The 14,958-nt window shown below is 44.6% G+C and overlaps 1 protein-coding gene across 1 annotated transcript in view; it reads right to left on the bottom strand.

The window, feature by feature from the left end:
- The window catches only part of ETHE1 (ETHE1 persulfide dioxygenase), a 31,569-nt gene extending 26,116 nt beyond the window's left edge, over nt 1-5,453 (bottom strand). The window contains exon 1 of the mRNA XM_033914645.1: nt 5,223-5,453. Within this exon, the coding sequence (XP_033770536.1) occupies nt 5,223-5,345 (123 nt within the window). The 5' untranslated portion in view covers nt 5,346-5,453. The remainder of the gene's footprint in view (nt 1-5,222) is intronic.
- Between the last annotated feature and the right edge of the window lie 9,505 nt (nt 5,454-14,958).

Genomic DNA, 14,958 nt, shown 5'->3' with positions numbered 1-14,958 from the left:
AATTCATATATATTTATTACATTACATAGTGATTTCTATTCCACCTTTACCTTGCAGTTCAAGGTGGATTACATAAAAATTGTTATGATATTAAGAAGCACATATTGATAAGATATTAAGAAGTACTTAAGGAATAGTTTGAACATTTTCTAATTTGCTAAAGGAGTAGTTGGTAATGCATGAGGAGTTCGGAACATTATTGGTTGTATTATATTGGTTTTATGTATTTTTTGAAGGTTTTATAGTCTGTGGTCGAAGTCAGCAGATTGGTGAGTTGTCAGTCCAGTTTCACTGCTCTGGTGGTCAGTAGGTTGTCATACATTTTTCTTCGTTTGACATTTTTGGTTGGCGGGTGTGTGAATATTGTGTGGATTCTCCTGTGTCTATTTGAGGTGGAATGAGTTAGTCAATTGTTCCAGTAGGTTTCCGTTTAAAGCTTTATAATTTTTATATGTCTTTTTTTACCTAAAACCTCTGGTTAAAGTTAGCTACTTTTGAGAAATACCTCCCTCCAGAACATCTAGAGCAGTGGCATTCAACCCAGTTCTCAGAGACCATCAAGAACCAATAAAGCCAATAAAACAGTCTTTGGACTGAAGAGTTGTAGATCCTAGACCCGACATGGTTTGTGTTTCGGCATTGATGCCTGCCTCGGGGGTGTTAAAACATCCAGTAGATGGCAGTCTTATAACATCAATAATTAGCATAGTACCCAATTTATCTGTGAAAAGCAATCATTGATATTATAAGACTGCCATCTACTGGATGTTTTTACACCCCCGAGGCAGGCATCAATGCTAAAACACAAACCATGTCGGGTCTATCTACAACACTTTTCAATCAATTTGCGATAGACTGTTTATTGGGTCTACAACACAGTAATTCTGAATATGACAAGACTGTTTTATTGGCTTTATTAATTCATAATAAATATTTATGCATTGTTTTATCTCTGGTTGATGCGTACTGTTCTATCCCCACTTTCACATTTTCTGCCCAAAGTTAGGCACCAGAAAGATCCTAAGATAGTATCCAGCAATGGGCATTCATTAACTAATTTTCAGCAGTTAAGCATGATGTTAACAGTGTTCTTCAACCACCGGTCCGTGGACCAATGCCGGTCCACAGAAATTTTCTGCCGGTCAAAAGGGCCGGCACGTCCATCGGGCCCAGGACAGCATTCTTCAGCCACCGGTCCATGGTGCGATCAACGCGGAGTCTTTGGGCCAGCTCCTGAGTGCTGCAATGCACAAAGCTGTGGGTAAAGGCTCCTACGCGTGGCCTGCGCCTGAACCGGAAGCCTTCTCTCTGCTGTCACAACGTCAGAGGGAAGGCTTCCAGATGAGGTGCGGGTCGCTGCACACAGCTTTGTGCAATGCAGCACTCAGGGAGCCGGCCTGAAGATGCTGCACCAATCGCACAGTGGACCGGCCCAAAGATAACACCGGGGGGTGGGGGGGAGGAGGGAGCAGGCCAGAAGGCAAAGCACATGGAGTGAGAGACAACGGTAGGGGAAATACTTTTATTTAGTGATTGACTTGTCTGTTCAGGAAGAAATGCATTTGTTTCTTTTCCTCTGGGGTTGTACTGCTCGCAGTCTTGCATCTTAGGGTTTGTTTGTAAAATATTAGTACTTTTAGTTTTTGGTCCTGCATTTGCATTGGGTTATCCGTTTTCTGGTAGGAATGAATGTTGAAAAGTATACAGTGTGCTTTGTGTATTTTAATTTTGTGGTTGACCATTATGTGTTGGTAATACAATTATATTGTATGTATATATGAAAAATGAATGGAAAAAATGGTGTTACAATTAGTACTATTATGGGGGAAGGGTCTGGGGCAGAGATTGAGTGGAGATGGGCACGACTTAGCCCAGTGTTCTTCAACTGCCGGTCCTCAGACCGGTGCCGGTCCACAAAATAATTATTTTATTTCCGCCGGTCCATAGGTGTCAAAGGTTGAAGAACACTGTTATAGAACATCATTTACACAACTAACTTCCAGGAACGCCCCCAATCTGCCTTTGCACTCCCATGGCTACCCCTTTGAACTGCACACTAGAAATTTAGGCACAGATGTTAGAAACTAGTGCCTAGGGCAGATACTCATGCAAATACAAACCATTGACAATTAGCATCAATTATTGATTGACAACTCAGTTTGCACACGCATCTGCCCTAGGCACCCATATTTGGGTGACCTGTATAAAATCCAGGGGAAATTCTATTGCTCTCTTCTCGTCTCTCATTCAGCTACCTTTGGAGTCCTTTTACTAAGCTGCAACAAAAAATAGCCTTAGCACGCCTTGCATGGGCTTTCCCCCCCACATGCCATGACCATTTTTGTGTAGTAAAATGATTAAAATTTTCCAATTTATTATTTTTTTTTTTTATTAATTGCCATGTGCTAATATAACAGTACATAAAAGCAGATGAAGACTTGCAATCCATCCAGTCTGCCTAACAAGGTGGCTAGAGCCACACCCTGACTCTGTGCAGGCTCCAGTCACCTGTGCTTAAAATACTGGTTCACAAGTCTCCCACCATGCCAGGATGTGACAAAAAGCCAACTGGAGTAGCCAAAAACTCTCTTCTGCCATTTCTGGGACATAGCCTGCAGAAGTCCATCCTGTATCAGCCTCAGTTTCCCCTCTGCCAGATTTGGCTAATCTGTTGTCTTTTGCAAAATCCAGACCTTAGAAATCAGTCCAGCATATGCTTCAGTTCTAATGCTCTTTCCCAAGATAACATCTCAACAGCCATGTTGCGTTTCCATTCTCTTTAGGTATCCCCCTGCGACTATCCCACACATTTTTTTTAATTCATTCACCGTTTGAATCTGTCACCTTTTCCAGAAGGTATTCTAAGTGTCCACTACCATCTCTGTAAAATAGGTATTTCCTGACATTACTCCTAAATCTATGTCCCTGCAAACTCCATTCGTGTTCTCTAGTTAAGACCATAATTGCCATATTGGGACAGACCAAAGCTCAGTATCCATTTCCAACAGTGGACAACCCATGTCCCAAGTGTCTACATCTTTAAGAGGGTTGTTTGTAAATTAATACTTTTAATTACAGTACTTGTCTATCATACTGCCTCTCTCCTCCCTCCTTTTCTCTAGCGTATACATATAGTATTTATGTCCTCCAGTCTCTTTACACATATGTTAAAGCTCAAACCCTGTAATATTTGTTGCCTTCCTCTGAACTGCCTCAAAGCTTTGTCCTTAAAGGGATGTAGCTTCCAAAAGAAACTGGATACAGTACTCCAAGTGGGGCCTCACCAATGACTAATGAGGCCATTAGCATAGCAATTAAAAAAAAAAGAGAAGAGGGAGGTTAGCAATGCCATGTGTGCACTTCCCACCTATTCTGTACACAAGGACTCGTGCTAATACCACACTAGCCAATAAGCAGTGGCATAATAAGAGGGGGCAAGTCGCCCTAGGCGCAGTCTTCCTCAGGATGCCAGCACCCCTTCTCTCCCCCTTTCTCACTCCATCCCCTGCCATGCGCACCTGCACCCCTTCCAGTCATACCTTTTTAACCAGTGTGAGCAGCCACAAACGTCGTTGTGCTGAAGCCGACATGGGCAGCATGTTTGTGGCTGCTCACACTGAAGTTAAAAAGTTACAGGGAAGGGGCACTGCGCACCCTCACTATGCCACTGCCAAGTAACGTAGCTGCGCCAACTGATTAAAGCAGGAATGCCCACTCTTTGGCCCCTAATATGCCCCCTCCAAAGACAGTTTTTTTTGTAATTTATTAGCACCCAGATTAGAGCATGCTAATTTGGCAGTTACTACAGGATACACGAGCTTGGCCCACAATATGCCATTTTAATCTGTGTTAATCATTCGTTAGCACTTAACACAGCTTAGTAAAAGGGCCCCTTTATTTTCAAGAGAACTGTTACCATTTAAAATATTACAAGACCACCTAAGTGCATGGCTGATTGCAGTATTTCAAAGCTGGGGGAAAAAATCCCAAAACAGTCAAACTAGTACTTAAATAGAGTTGTGTACTAAAGTGCAAAGTTATTTTTTAAGAGGGCCTTTCAACATGAACACCACAACATTTCTGAGTAATGTGTCTCATAAAAGACCACAAACGGCAAAACTCTAAAGAATTTCCTCTTTACAAGCAGCAAAGTGTTTCCATTCTGAATGAGTTGCTACCATGCACAGTTATCTTTATTAATGCAGCATCTAGCAAAAGCCAGCATACAAAGAGGTCATCACAGGCTAATTACTATACCTCCATGTAGTAATCCCATTTTCATTGAAAAGTTCTGCATCCATCTCAACAACAACTACCCATAGCGAGTTCTCAAAAAACAACAACAAAAAAAAAAACCCCAACCAACCCCAAAACACTAACCAAAGAAAAATCCCACTACTCAACACATTAGCTGAAAAGAAGGTTTTGTTGGGGGTTTTTTTTTTTGGGGGGGGGGGTTAAAAAAAACAAAAAAAAACCCGACAACTATAAGTGATAAGAAAAACATGCATGGCCCCATCACTTTCTCCATGTCAGAATAGTCATCAATTCCAACTCCCAGTTTTGGGCATTTGGACTTATACCTGCTGAAACCTGGTATAAACCCTCATGGCCAGCTAATGGCAGTTATAAAATAGGGTCATTCACATGCACCTATTCTATACCAAAGGGCCTAAATTTTGAAAGTGCCCCCATCCCTCTAGTGACCACACCCCCTTTTCAGTTGCACACAAGACAATTTAGGCATGCCGTGCTACACAGACTAGCTAGCTAGCCCACAGGCCGATCCATCTGCAAGCCTTAATTGGAGTCAACCTATGTCAGTACAGTAATGGATTCTTAATAGCCTGTTAACTTATTCGTTAACATGCAGGCGAGATCCAAGCCCAAATCCGATCGCCAATTACAGAATCTGAGGGCTCACCCACGAATGTGCAATTTTGCGGGTGGGTGTTCCCCCCCTCCCCCCGAGGGAGACTGTGATTGGTCCTTCTCTTCAGGAAACATGTGAAACGTTTAGCATCTTTGCCCTCTCTACAGTCCATATTAAGACAGGAAATGCATTTTGTTTTCAGTTTTCTCTTAGGTGCTGCCCTTCAGCATAGGCCGGCATTGGACTGAGTGTCCTCCGTTTTGTTAACAAATTTCCCAGTCTTTGATCTGTCTGTCTGTCTGTCTCTCTCTCTCTCCCCACTCCCAAAACACCAGCTTCTCTTACTCACTTGCCGGAAAACAATGCCCTTCAGTTGCCCGGCGCAGGCACAGTAATTCCGGGGACCAGCAACAGCTCCAAGGTCCCTAAAGGAGCCCAAGGCCACAGCGCCGATTTTGCTATACCACCACATCTCCCCCGCCAACGGCTGCTCTTCCACTATGATGACAGCTGCGCCAACTTCTTTAAGTGCAAGGAAGGGCCCGCCCCCGAGTGCGGAGCTAGCCCAGTCTCCACCTATCAGAAGGCAGAGAGGAGTCAGAGCACGGGGTGAAAAGAGGGCTGGGCGGCCTGTTAAAAGGGCGACGCTCGTGAGCGCCGAGGGGTTGGATTGTGGCGTTTGTCTCGCAATGTGTTCTTTCGGTTTCTAAGAGATTCCGTAGATCCGGTTCTGGTTTTCCTAGAAGTTCACAAAAGAGTTATAAATAGAAACGAGTTGCAAAGGAAAATAAATGATTGACTGGCTTTCGAAAGCCTGAGCCTTCTTCCTCGGAGTTAGAGCTGTCAAATGAGATTGCGGGTGTCTGGAAACTGTTTTAAAGAAGTCTCTATTGCACAGCCAAAATGGTTTGTTTGCATTTACTAGACTAGAGAACGCGTCAAGAATTTCTGAGATGCGTGAAGCCATCTCTCCCCAACAGAAATAAACATTTTACTGTTCAGAGTTTGCCTGCTGTGAGAAAAGAGTAAAGAGGCGAAAAGTGTCAGGAGACTCCTCCAAAACTCAGCAGTGTAGAGAAGTATCGGGGGGGGGGGATCAGTGAAGAGAAAACACCTTCAGAGAGCGCAGATACTGAAATCTCAGAAGGCACTTCTTCAAAATGAAGAGTGAAGAGACTGAGATTTCTAAAAAGAAGGGTATGTAGTGGCTGAAAAAGAAGAGGAGATTCTGGCAAAATGCAGAGTGCAAATGTTGAAAGAATCAGGAGGCACTTTCAAAATATAGAGTGTAGGTGTAGGGGCTGAAATTGTCAAGAGATTCCTTTAAAATGCATAGTGTAGAAACTGAGGGCCAGATTCTCAAAACTCGCCAGTAAAATCCAGCAAGTTGACTTTTACGGGTGATTCTCAGCATAATAGCGTGCATATTATATGCACTCTTTGTGCAGAGAATCACCAGTAAAGGGAGGGAAGAACTGTGCCTGGCACTTACTTAGAAGAGTAAACGCTAGGTACAGCGCCTTCCTCCTATCAAGGCTGTTCTCCCTGCCCCGATCAACTGAGCTGCAGATCACCCTGAGTCTTGCCGGCTCAGCTGATTGACTGGCAGGGAAAGTAGCAGAGGGAAATGTACTCCCTCCTGCCGACACCCCCCCCCACACACACACACACACACATCCTACACAAGATCCTGCCCACTCCCTGCCGCCAGGGTCCCCCAACAGTCTCCCAGCAACCACCCAACAGCTCTCCACATGTTTAAGATGAAGGATGGCAAGAGGGATGCCCACTCTTTCTTGCCACCAGGGTCCCTTGTCCCCTGACAGCCTCCTGACAACCCCCCAAATGCCCCTCCTCCTCCGCACCTTTAAGATGAAGGATGGTAGAAGGGATATCTACTCCCTCTGGCTGGCAGGCCCGCCTTTTCAAAATGGCAGGCCTCAGGGCCGCCATCAGAAATATCTGGGCCCCTTACTGAGCAATCCTATTGGGCCCTCCACGCACCCCTTCCCCCCCCCCCCCCCGACACTCCCCCTTCTTCCATGGACCGAATACACACATACTTTTCTGCTAATGCTCCACCTAAGCCAGTCCCGTAAAATCTTCTCACGTCCATTGGGTGATTTGGCATAGAGGAGATATTCATAAAAAGAACGTCCGTCAAGATCTTTATTTATAGACTGTGCCATTTGCTTTAAATCATCTTCCATAATTAATCCAAATTGCACAATTCTTTCTCTGTCTTTGTTCTGAATGGCATCTGGCCACATTGCTGGATCCTTCCAGTCAACAAATTTATGAGCAGGCGCGGAGAACGCATTTTTAAACAAATGTAGTTTATCCTTGTACTCCTTATGTAATTTTAATCATCTATGGATATGTTTGTATGTTTATTGTTCAAATGGTTTTATTTATTTCCCCAAATTTATTTTTGTTATACGTATTGAAAATATTTGATATTGCGTTTAAATCAAAATCTCAATAAACTTGAAACGAGTGCCCGTGAGATTGTGGGAGGGTTAAATACTCAAAACTTAGAAGAATAACAATTTACTTAAAGTTTTTGCTATCTTTTCTGGTATCTTTTTGCTAAAGTTTCTGGTATCTTTACATACAGTGGTGTACGTAGCATATGTAACACCCGGGGCCCATCATTTTTTGGCACCCCCCCCCCCCCCCCATCTGTAAGAAAAGCATTATTTTTAGTAACAAACCACACGTCACACATGAGTACCTAGGAAAAGGCAGCATCTTACATATTGCAGTGAGCAATACATCAATACACCCATTGTAAAACTAAACAAGCCAGACCAGCATAGATCAATCCTACACCGTCAATCCTAACAGAAAACCATGTCTTTCGAACACACAGAACACAGAAAACACCTTCGCCTAGTAAGTATGGAATATGTCATCACAAACTAACCCCTCACTCTTTTACAAAACTGTAGTGTGGATTTTAGCCACAGTGGTAACAGCCCTGACACTCATAGAATTCTGAGCATCAGAGCTGCTACCACCAGGGCTGGTGCTAAAAAACGCTCCACAGTTTTGTAAAACGGGGGATAAAATAGAAATACACAGTTTCAACGCTCTAGCTCAGAGGTGCCCAAACTTTTTGAGCTTGTGAGCTACTTTAAAATGACCAAGTCAAAATGATCTACCAACAATAAAATTAAAAAACACAAAGCACACTATACGCTGAGAAAATGTTAATTATCATTCCTATTCTGGGTTTTTTTCAAAGAGGTCAAGGCAGATGACTCTATGCATTGTCACCTCAGTAACAACCATACAAAAATAGACAAATATACCCTCCATCCTTTTTATTAAACCACAATAGCAGTTTTTAGCGCAGGGAGCTGCGCTGAATGCCCAGCGCTGCTCTTGACGCTCATAGGCTCCCTGCGCTAAAAACCACTATTGTGGTTTAGTAAAAGGGGACCATATTGTAAAATATAGGCAGCAGATATAAATTCAGAACTGTGCATAGTAAGTGAAGGGAAGTTTTCATCTCTGGGAATTTACCCAGTTAACTATTAAGTTATTTGGGCAAATTCCTTTGAAAACTGTGGTAATACTGTCTCCACTTTGCTAAATTTAAAATAAAATCATTTTTCCTACCTTGTCTGGTGATTTCTGGTTGCACTTTCTTCTTCTGACTGTGCATCCAATCTTTCTGGTTGCACTTTCTTCTTCTGACTGTGCATCCAATCTTTCTTCCCTTCTATCAGCCTGTATGCTTTCTCTCCTCCACACCTCATTCCCTCCCTCAACTTTTTCTTCCTCTCTCCCTGACCTTTCTTTCCTTTTGTTTCCCTGCCTGCCCCCTTTCTTTCTTTCTCCCTGCCGTTCCCCAAGCCACTGCCACTGCCGCTGCCGCTGCCATCGGGGAACAGGACCCACCAATGGATAACAGGCCCCAAAGCCGACGCCGACGCATGCTCTCCCTGCTTCGGGCCGATCAGTCTTCCTCTCCCCGACGTCAATTCTGCCGTCGAGAGGAAGTTCCGCCCAGCCAGGCAGCAATTGGCTGGCCCCAACTTCCTCTCCGACTGCAGAATTGACGTCGGGGAGAGGAAGACTGATCGGCCCGATAGATTAGATCGCCAAGACAAAGTGAGTCCAAAGTGAGTCCTTTGCCTTGGCGAGCTACTGGCGCCCCTGCCTTAGAACACTGCCTAGGACCCTGGGGGAGCCCGGGCCCCCTGTCAGCTCCGGGCCCCTGAATGCAGGACTGGTAGTACTGCCCTGATGGCGGCCCTGGCAGGCCTTCCCCTTCCTGGTGCAACCTGGGATGCACCAGAGAGGGGCCTGAGGCTTTGATTGGCCCAGGCACCTAAGGCCTCTCCCATAAGAGAGGATGTATCGGGAAGGGAAAACCTATCATTTTGAAGAGGTTGGCCTGCTGTCCAGAGTGAGTAGGCATCCCTCCTGCCAGCCTTCATCTTAAAGATACAAGAGGGGAAAGGGGACCCCAGCAGCAGGAGGGAGTGGGTATCCCTCCTGCCATCCTTCATCATAAAAGTGTGGGCTGTTGGGGGAGGGGGGAAAGAAACCCGGCAACAGGAGGTGGAGTGGGCATCATTCCTGTCAAATGGGGGGCATCGAACAGCCCTGGGGGAGATAGGTGGTAGGGAGAGAGGAATTGAGGGGGTTTCTCCAGAGGATTTCAGTGATACCCCAGCCTCCATTACCCAGCTTTTGTTGGACATTAAAACAGATATCCACCATGCGAAAGGATATAACTTAAGCGGTGAATGATATGCGGTTGGATATGGTGGAATTAAACTGCTGCCAGGATGATGTGGAAAAATGTCTGGATGGTTATGGTGAAGATTTAGTGGACATGCAACAGGAGCTGGAATTGTTTCGCAAAGGAGATGAGGAGTTGTGGGATAAACTTGAAGACCTGGAGAATTGTACCAGCGGTGCAATTTGCGTATTAGAGGGGTGGCAAAGGAGCGTTGTATCAAGAAGTTAGGTGACTCAGGACATCTGTGCTGATATACTCGCACAAGAGAGGGGTTCAGAGGGTTCCAAACCAGATATTGCATGAAACAGGCACACAGAGCTTTTGGCCACCCAGTGAACAATCACCCCCAAGACATTGTGATCTGTCTCACTAACTTCAGGCTGAAAGAAGAAATTTTTAATGCGGTTCAGACGAGAAAGGACTATGTTTGGCAGGGACACAGAGTAGATATTTTTCAAGATGTGGCTACTGTGACTCTGCATAAATGCAGGGATATGAGACCTGTTACCCAATATCTGCATTCAGAGGGCCTTCACTATCGCTGGCTTTTGTCCTTTGTGCTGCCTATGACAGTGGGAGCTGTGACAAAGACTGTTCGAACCACTGAGGAGGCCTGGAAAGCGCTGATGGCTGTGGAGGCACCAAACTCCCTGTGGAGGCGTGCAGAACACCGGACATCACTTCAGAAGCATCCACTAGCCAATGGAGGCGCAAGAGGTGGGAGGTACCAGTGGGTAGTATGCAGGCAACCAAGGAGACAGCGCAACTCCCTTGAACATTTCACTGCTCAACTGTACTGTCAAATGCTGGAGTGTGAACTAAAGGATACAGTTGGGCATGGTGATTTGGGTGTGGGGAGTTGTTATACCTCAGCATATTACTGACATGTTCAGCATATTACTTACTGACATGTTCAGAATATTACTGATATGTCTCCTCAAGTCTGCTTATCTGACCTCTTTGTCCTGAGTGTTACCTTGACCACACCAAAAGGATAGTAAAGACAGATGGCCTCTGTAACACCTTCTTGATAGCATCAAAGAGGCAGTGCAACACCTATCCTGACTTCCTTTGTCTAAGTGTCAACTGGATAGCATCAAAGAGACAATAAAATTGCAACACCTCCTTGCGTATTTGAGATCCTGACCTCTTTGATCTCCACAGAACAGTAAGACCAGATGGTCTCTGCAATAACCTTGCTTATTTAACAGCTTGACTTCCTTTGCATGCGTAATAACATCAGTAAAGACAAATGGGAAACCGGGCTCTGCCACACCTCCTGGGTTACATCAAAAGGAAAAGGGGAACCAAACAAGTATCTGCTATCTTGACTTCTTTTGACCAGGGTGTTGTCAAAACAGATAACAAAAGACCAGAACCGGCTGTCTTACTAAGAGGGCAGCAGTTTTTCTCTATAAAAGAGACGAACTCAGCCCATAGAAAATTAATCCAGTTTCGTTGCAACCAAGGGACAGCCCGGTTCGGTTCTCCTCTCCTATCAATCGCTGTGGATTCCAGATTGTGAGGGATAGTGATGTCCGGAAATACGGTGATGTTATTCTATTTTTATATTTATCTATGCATGTAATAAAGTGTTATTGTTTATGCTTTATATTGTCTGTGTGCTTTTCTGAGTGTCACTAATCATCCCACTTGTCAGAAATTAGTGGCGGAACAGGAGTATATGTGGGAGAGTGTGAGTTTGGGGAAGGGGGATGGATCGGGAATGTGTTTGTGCAGTGTGTTTGGGGCTAGGGAAGGGAGGGGTGGATGCCGGTTGGGGCCACCACCTCGAAGACTGTGTGTAGCAGGGGCTTGTCGGCCCGGGACTCATTTCTTCATGGGGCCTTGGATTTTTTCTTGTCTGCCTGAGGCTCAAAATAGGATGGGAGAAAGAGTGGGTTTCCTTTGGAAGGGGGAGGGGGATGCCCCATTATCATTGGGTTACATATGCTGGAGGGACTTTGGGGCTTTTGGTTTTGCTTGGTATCACTGGTCAGTGGCTGGGATGGCTGGGTCGCCTTACTGGGAGTAGTAGGGTCCATGTACTTACTATGTATTTGATTTAGCTATGGTGAAGCTTGTGACCTAGAATGTGGGGGAAATTAACTCCCCTATTAACATTCCAAAATATTGCAACAGCTACAGCATCATAAGGTTGATATAGCCTTTTTACAGGAGTCACATTTATGTATGTATTTATTTATTTATTTATATGCCACTTATATCCTAAATGGTTTACATTCAGGTACATTATCATATTTCCCTATCTGTCCTGGTGGGCTCAAACTCTATCTAGTGTACCTGGGGCAATGAGGGAATTAAGTGACTTGCCTAGGGTCACAAGGAGCAGCGAGGGTTTTGAACCCACAACCTCAGGATGTAGATCTAACCACTGCACCACACACGCTAAATTACAGTAATGGTGGGTGGGGGATTGTATTGCTGCCTCTGCAAATGTTAAACATTGGGGAGTAGCCATATTATTTTGCAAAGGGTTGGTTGATCAATTACAGCTGTTGGATCAAGATGTGGAGGGGAGATTTGTGTTCTGTCGAGGGACAATTGTGAGACAGGAGTTGGTGTTTTGTTGTGTGTATGCTCCTAATATTTGTGATAAAGCTTTTAATTCGACCCTTTTCACCAAGTTACTGTCTTATAGTCACCTTCCTCATTTTGTGGGGGGAGATTTCTATGCTCTTAGTGATCCCCGGGTGGACGGTATGGGGGGTGGTAGATTTAACAGAGTGGCAAACATGAGGGCGTTTCGCCATTGTAGAGCAGCATTAGATCTAGTGGATGGTGTTACACAGGGAGAAACATGATTATACCCATCTTTCTCAGGCCCATGGAACCCAGTCTCGCCTAAATGACTAAATATTTTCTTCCAAAAGTCAGATGGAGATTGGGACATATACAATTTCAGACCACACATGGGTTTGGATACAGTGGGAAGGGGGACACATCAAGCAGAGGAAGAGGTGATGGGTATTCCCTTTGGCCCTTTACAGTGATGTGTGTTTTCAGGAAAAATTTCTAGCCTGTTGGAAGGATTATAAATAGCATAATTCCTGTGCTCTTCTGGGAAGTGGCTAAGGTCGTGTTACGAGGTGAAATCATCACTTATAGCAGTTATGCGTGGAAGGCTAGGGACAGGTAGATTTTACAACTGGATCGTCTGATTTGAGTGCATAGACAAAAATATGGGTGGTCGGGTACCAGGGAGCATAAGCAGGGGTTGTTAGACTTTCAAGTAGCACTGAATGAGCTCCTCCATCAGAGAGCACAGAAGTCCTTAGCATATTATAAATATCATCTCTATCGACATGGTAATAAGGAGGGGACGACTGCTGGCTAGACTGGTATCGACCAAGACCGGCCCTAAAAGAGTACTGACTATGAAGAATACCCAGGGGCAGCGAGTGTCCTCAGATAGTGGCATCTGTGATTTGTTTTATCAATATTATTACAAGTTATATTGGCCCCGGAAGATGTTGCTCTCCTGGGCTCACTCTATCTGGATGCGCTGCAGTTACCCCACATATCGTCTGTTGCTAAGGAATGTTTGAATGCTCCAATAACCATGGAGGAGGTCTACTGGGCTATTACTCGCAGCCTTTTGTTGAAAGCACTGGGAGAGGATGGTTTTCGCTCCAAGTTTTATATGATGTTAGGGGAGGAGATTGTGCTCCCTCTCACTAGGTTGATCAATGTTGTGGTAATGTTGCCTGATACCTTGAATGTAGCTAGGATCCTGGTGCTTACCAAACTAAGAAGGGATCTGGAGTTAGTGACATCCTTTCAACCAATCCCCTTGCTAAATTCTGATGTGAAATTGTTGGCCAATATCTTGGTGAAGGTGTTGCTAGACCTTATTCATGACTCACAAGTCAGCTTTATGAAAGGGATGACAATGGTGAAAAACATTCGGTGGATCCTTTTGTCATTGGAACAACAGGAATGGCGGGGCACACCATCTGTCCTGGTAAGTTATAACACTGAAAAAGCATTTGATTATGTCACCTGAGATTTCCTGTATGCCACATTAGCAGCTTATGGCTTTGATGGGGTTTTTGTCTTGGCTGTAAAGACCTTTATGCATCCCTGCAGGCAAAGACTGTGATCGACCATTGTGAGTCGGATTGTTTCTTTATTGGATCGGGAACATGACAGGGCTGCCCTTTGTCACACCTATATTATGTGCTGACCCTGGACACTCTCATTAGGGATATCTATTCTATGCTAGTGATTCATGGGGTACTGATGGGGCAGGAGGTTTTTAAGTTGGCAGTGTTTGCAGACAACCTTCTGGTACATTTAGAACATCCAAGGGATTCCTTGGATCATTTATTGGAATTGATTAAGGAGTATGGGGATTATGTGAGGCTGAAGTTGAATCTTGAGAAATCAGAAGCGCTTCCATCCTATTTGGAAGTTAATCAGTTGGGGGAATGAGCAGTTTCCTTTGAGATGGGTGGAGGACTTGTTCGTGTATTTGAGAACCTTATTAACCATGAATACTGCAGATGTGTATGCTTTGAATATCCCTTGCTTGTTGGATAAAACCCAGGACTGTTGGAGGAGTGGAGAGATCTTCCTGAGTTGCTGATGGGCCGTATTAATTTAATAAAGATGATGATTTTACCAAAATGGCTTTATTTGTTTCAGATGCTTCCGTTGCATTTGTTACACAAAGATTTGTGAAAACTGCAACATCTGCTGACAGTTTTTTTGCTGAGCTTCTAAAAAACCAAATCTTCACTTTCGGATGATGGTGAGTGGACGGTTTCAGGGGGGATTGGGGATCCCTAACATCCAGGTTTATAATTATGCCTGCCTTCTTCGCCATTGGGGGGGGGGCTGGGTATCTCAAACATGCATTTTTTTCCTCACATTCTTTTCATGCATTGCTTCATATGAAACTGTAGGATTGGAACCCAGTAAATACATACACGCAGTCTTAGAGTCGAGATGGAGACGCTGCCAATGGCTAGCTCTGAGTCCCTTTTATTATGCTTCTAAGCTAATGACATCATAGTACCTCCCTCGTTTAAACATCTAATGATAGGTGGATACAAAGGTACATGCTTTTACATTGGTGGAAACACAGGTACCTACCCTTTGCCTCGTGCTTTACCTCGTGATCACTTTCCAACTCAGCACTTAGGCCTGATTAACACGTGGACAGAACCTGAATCTTTGCATGTATGCAATGCAATGCAATGCCTGTCAGCAGATGTCCTTTCCAAAATGAACAGGCTGAGGGGGGGCGGGGCTAGAGGCAAGGCTGGGGCGGGGTGTGGGCATAACAGGGTGGGCATTGGTGGAA

The sequence above is a fragment of the Geotrypetes seraphini genome, chromosome 11 (assembly GCF_902459505.1).
Source record: "Geotrypetes seraphini chromosome 11, aGeoSer1.1, whole genome shotgun sequence".
Taxonomy (NCBI): Eukaryota; Metazoa; Chordata; class Amphibia; order Gymnophiona; family Dermophiidae; genus Geotrypetes; species Geotrypetes seraphini.
This window is presented reverse-complemented; position numbering and strand designations above follow the sequence as displayed.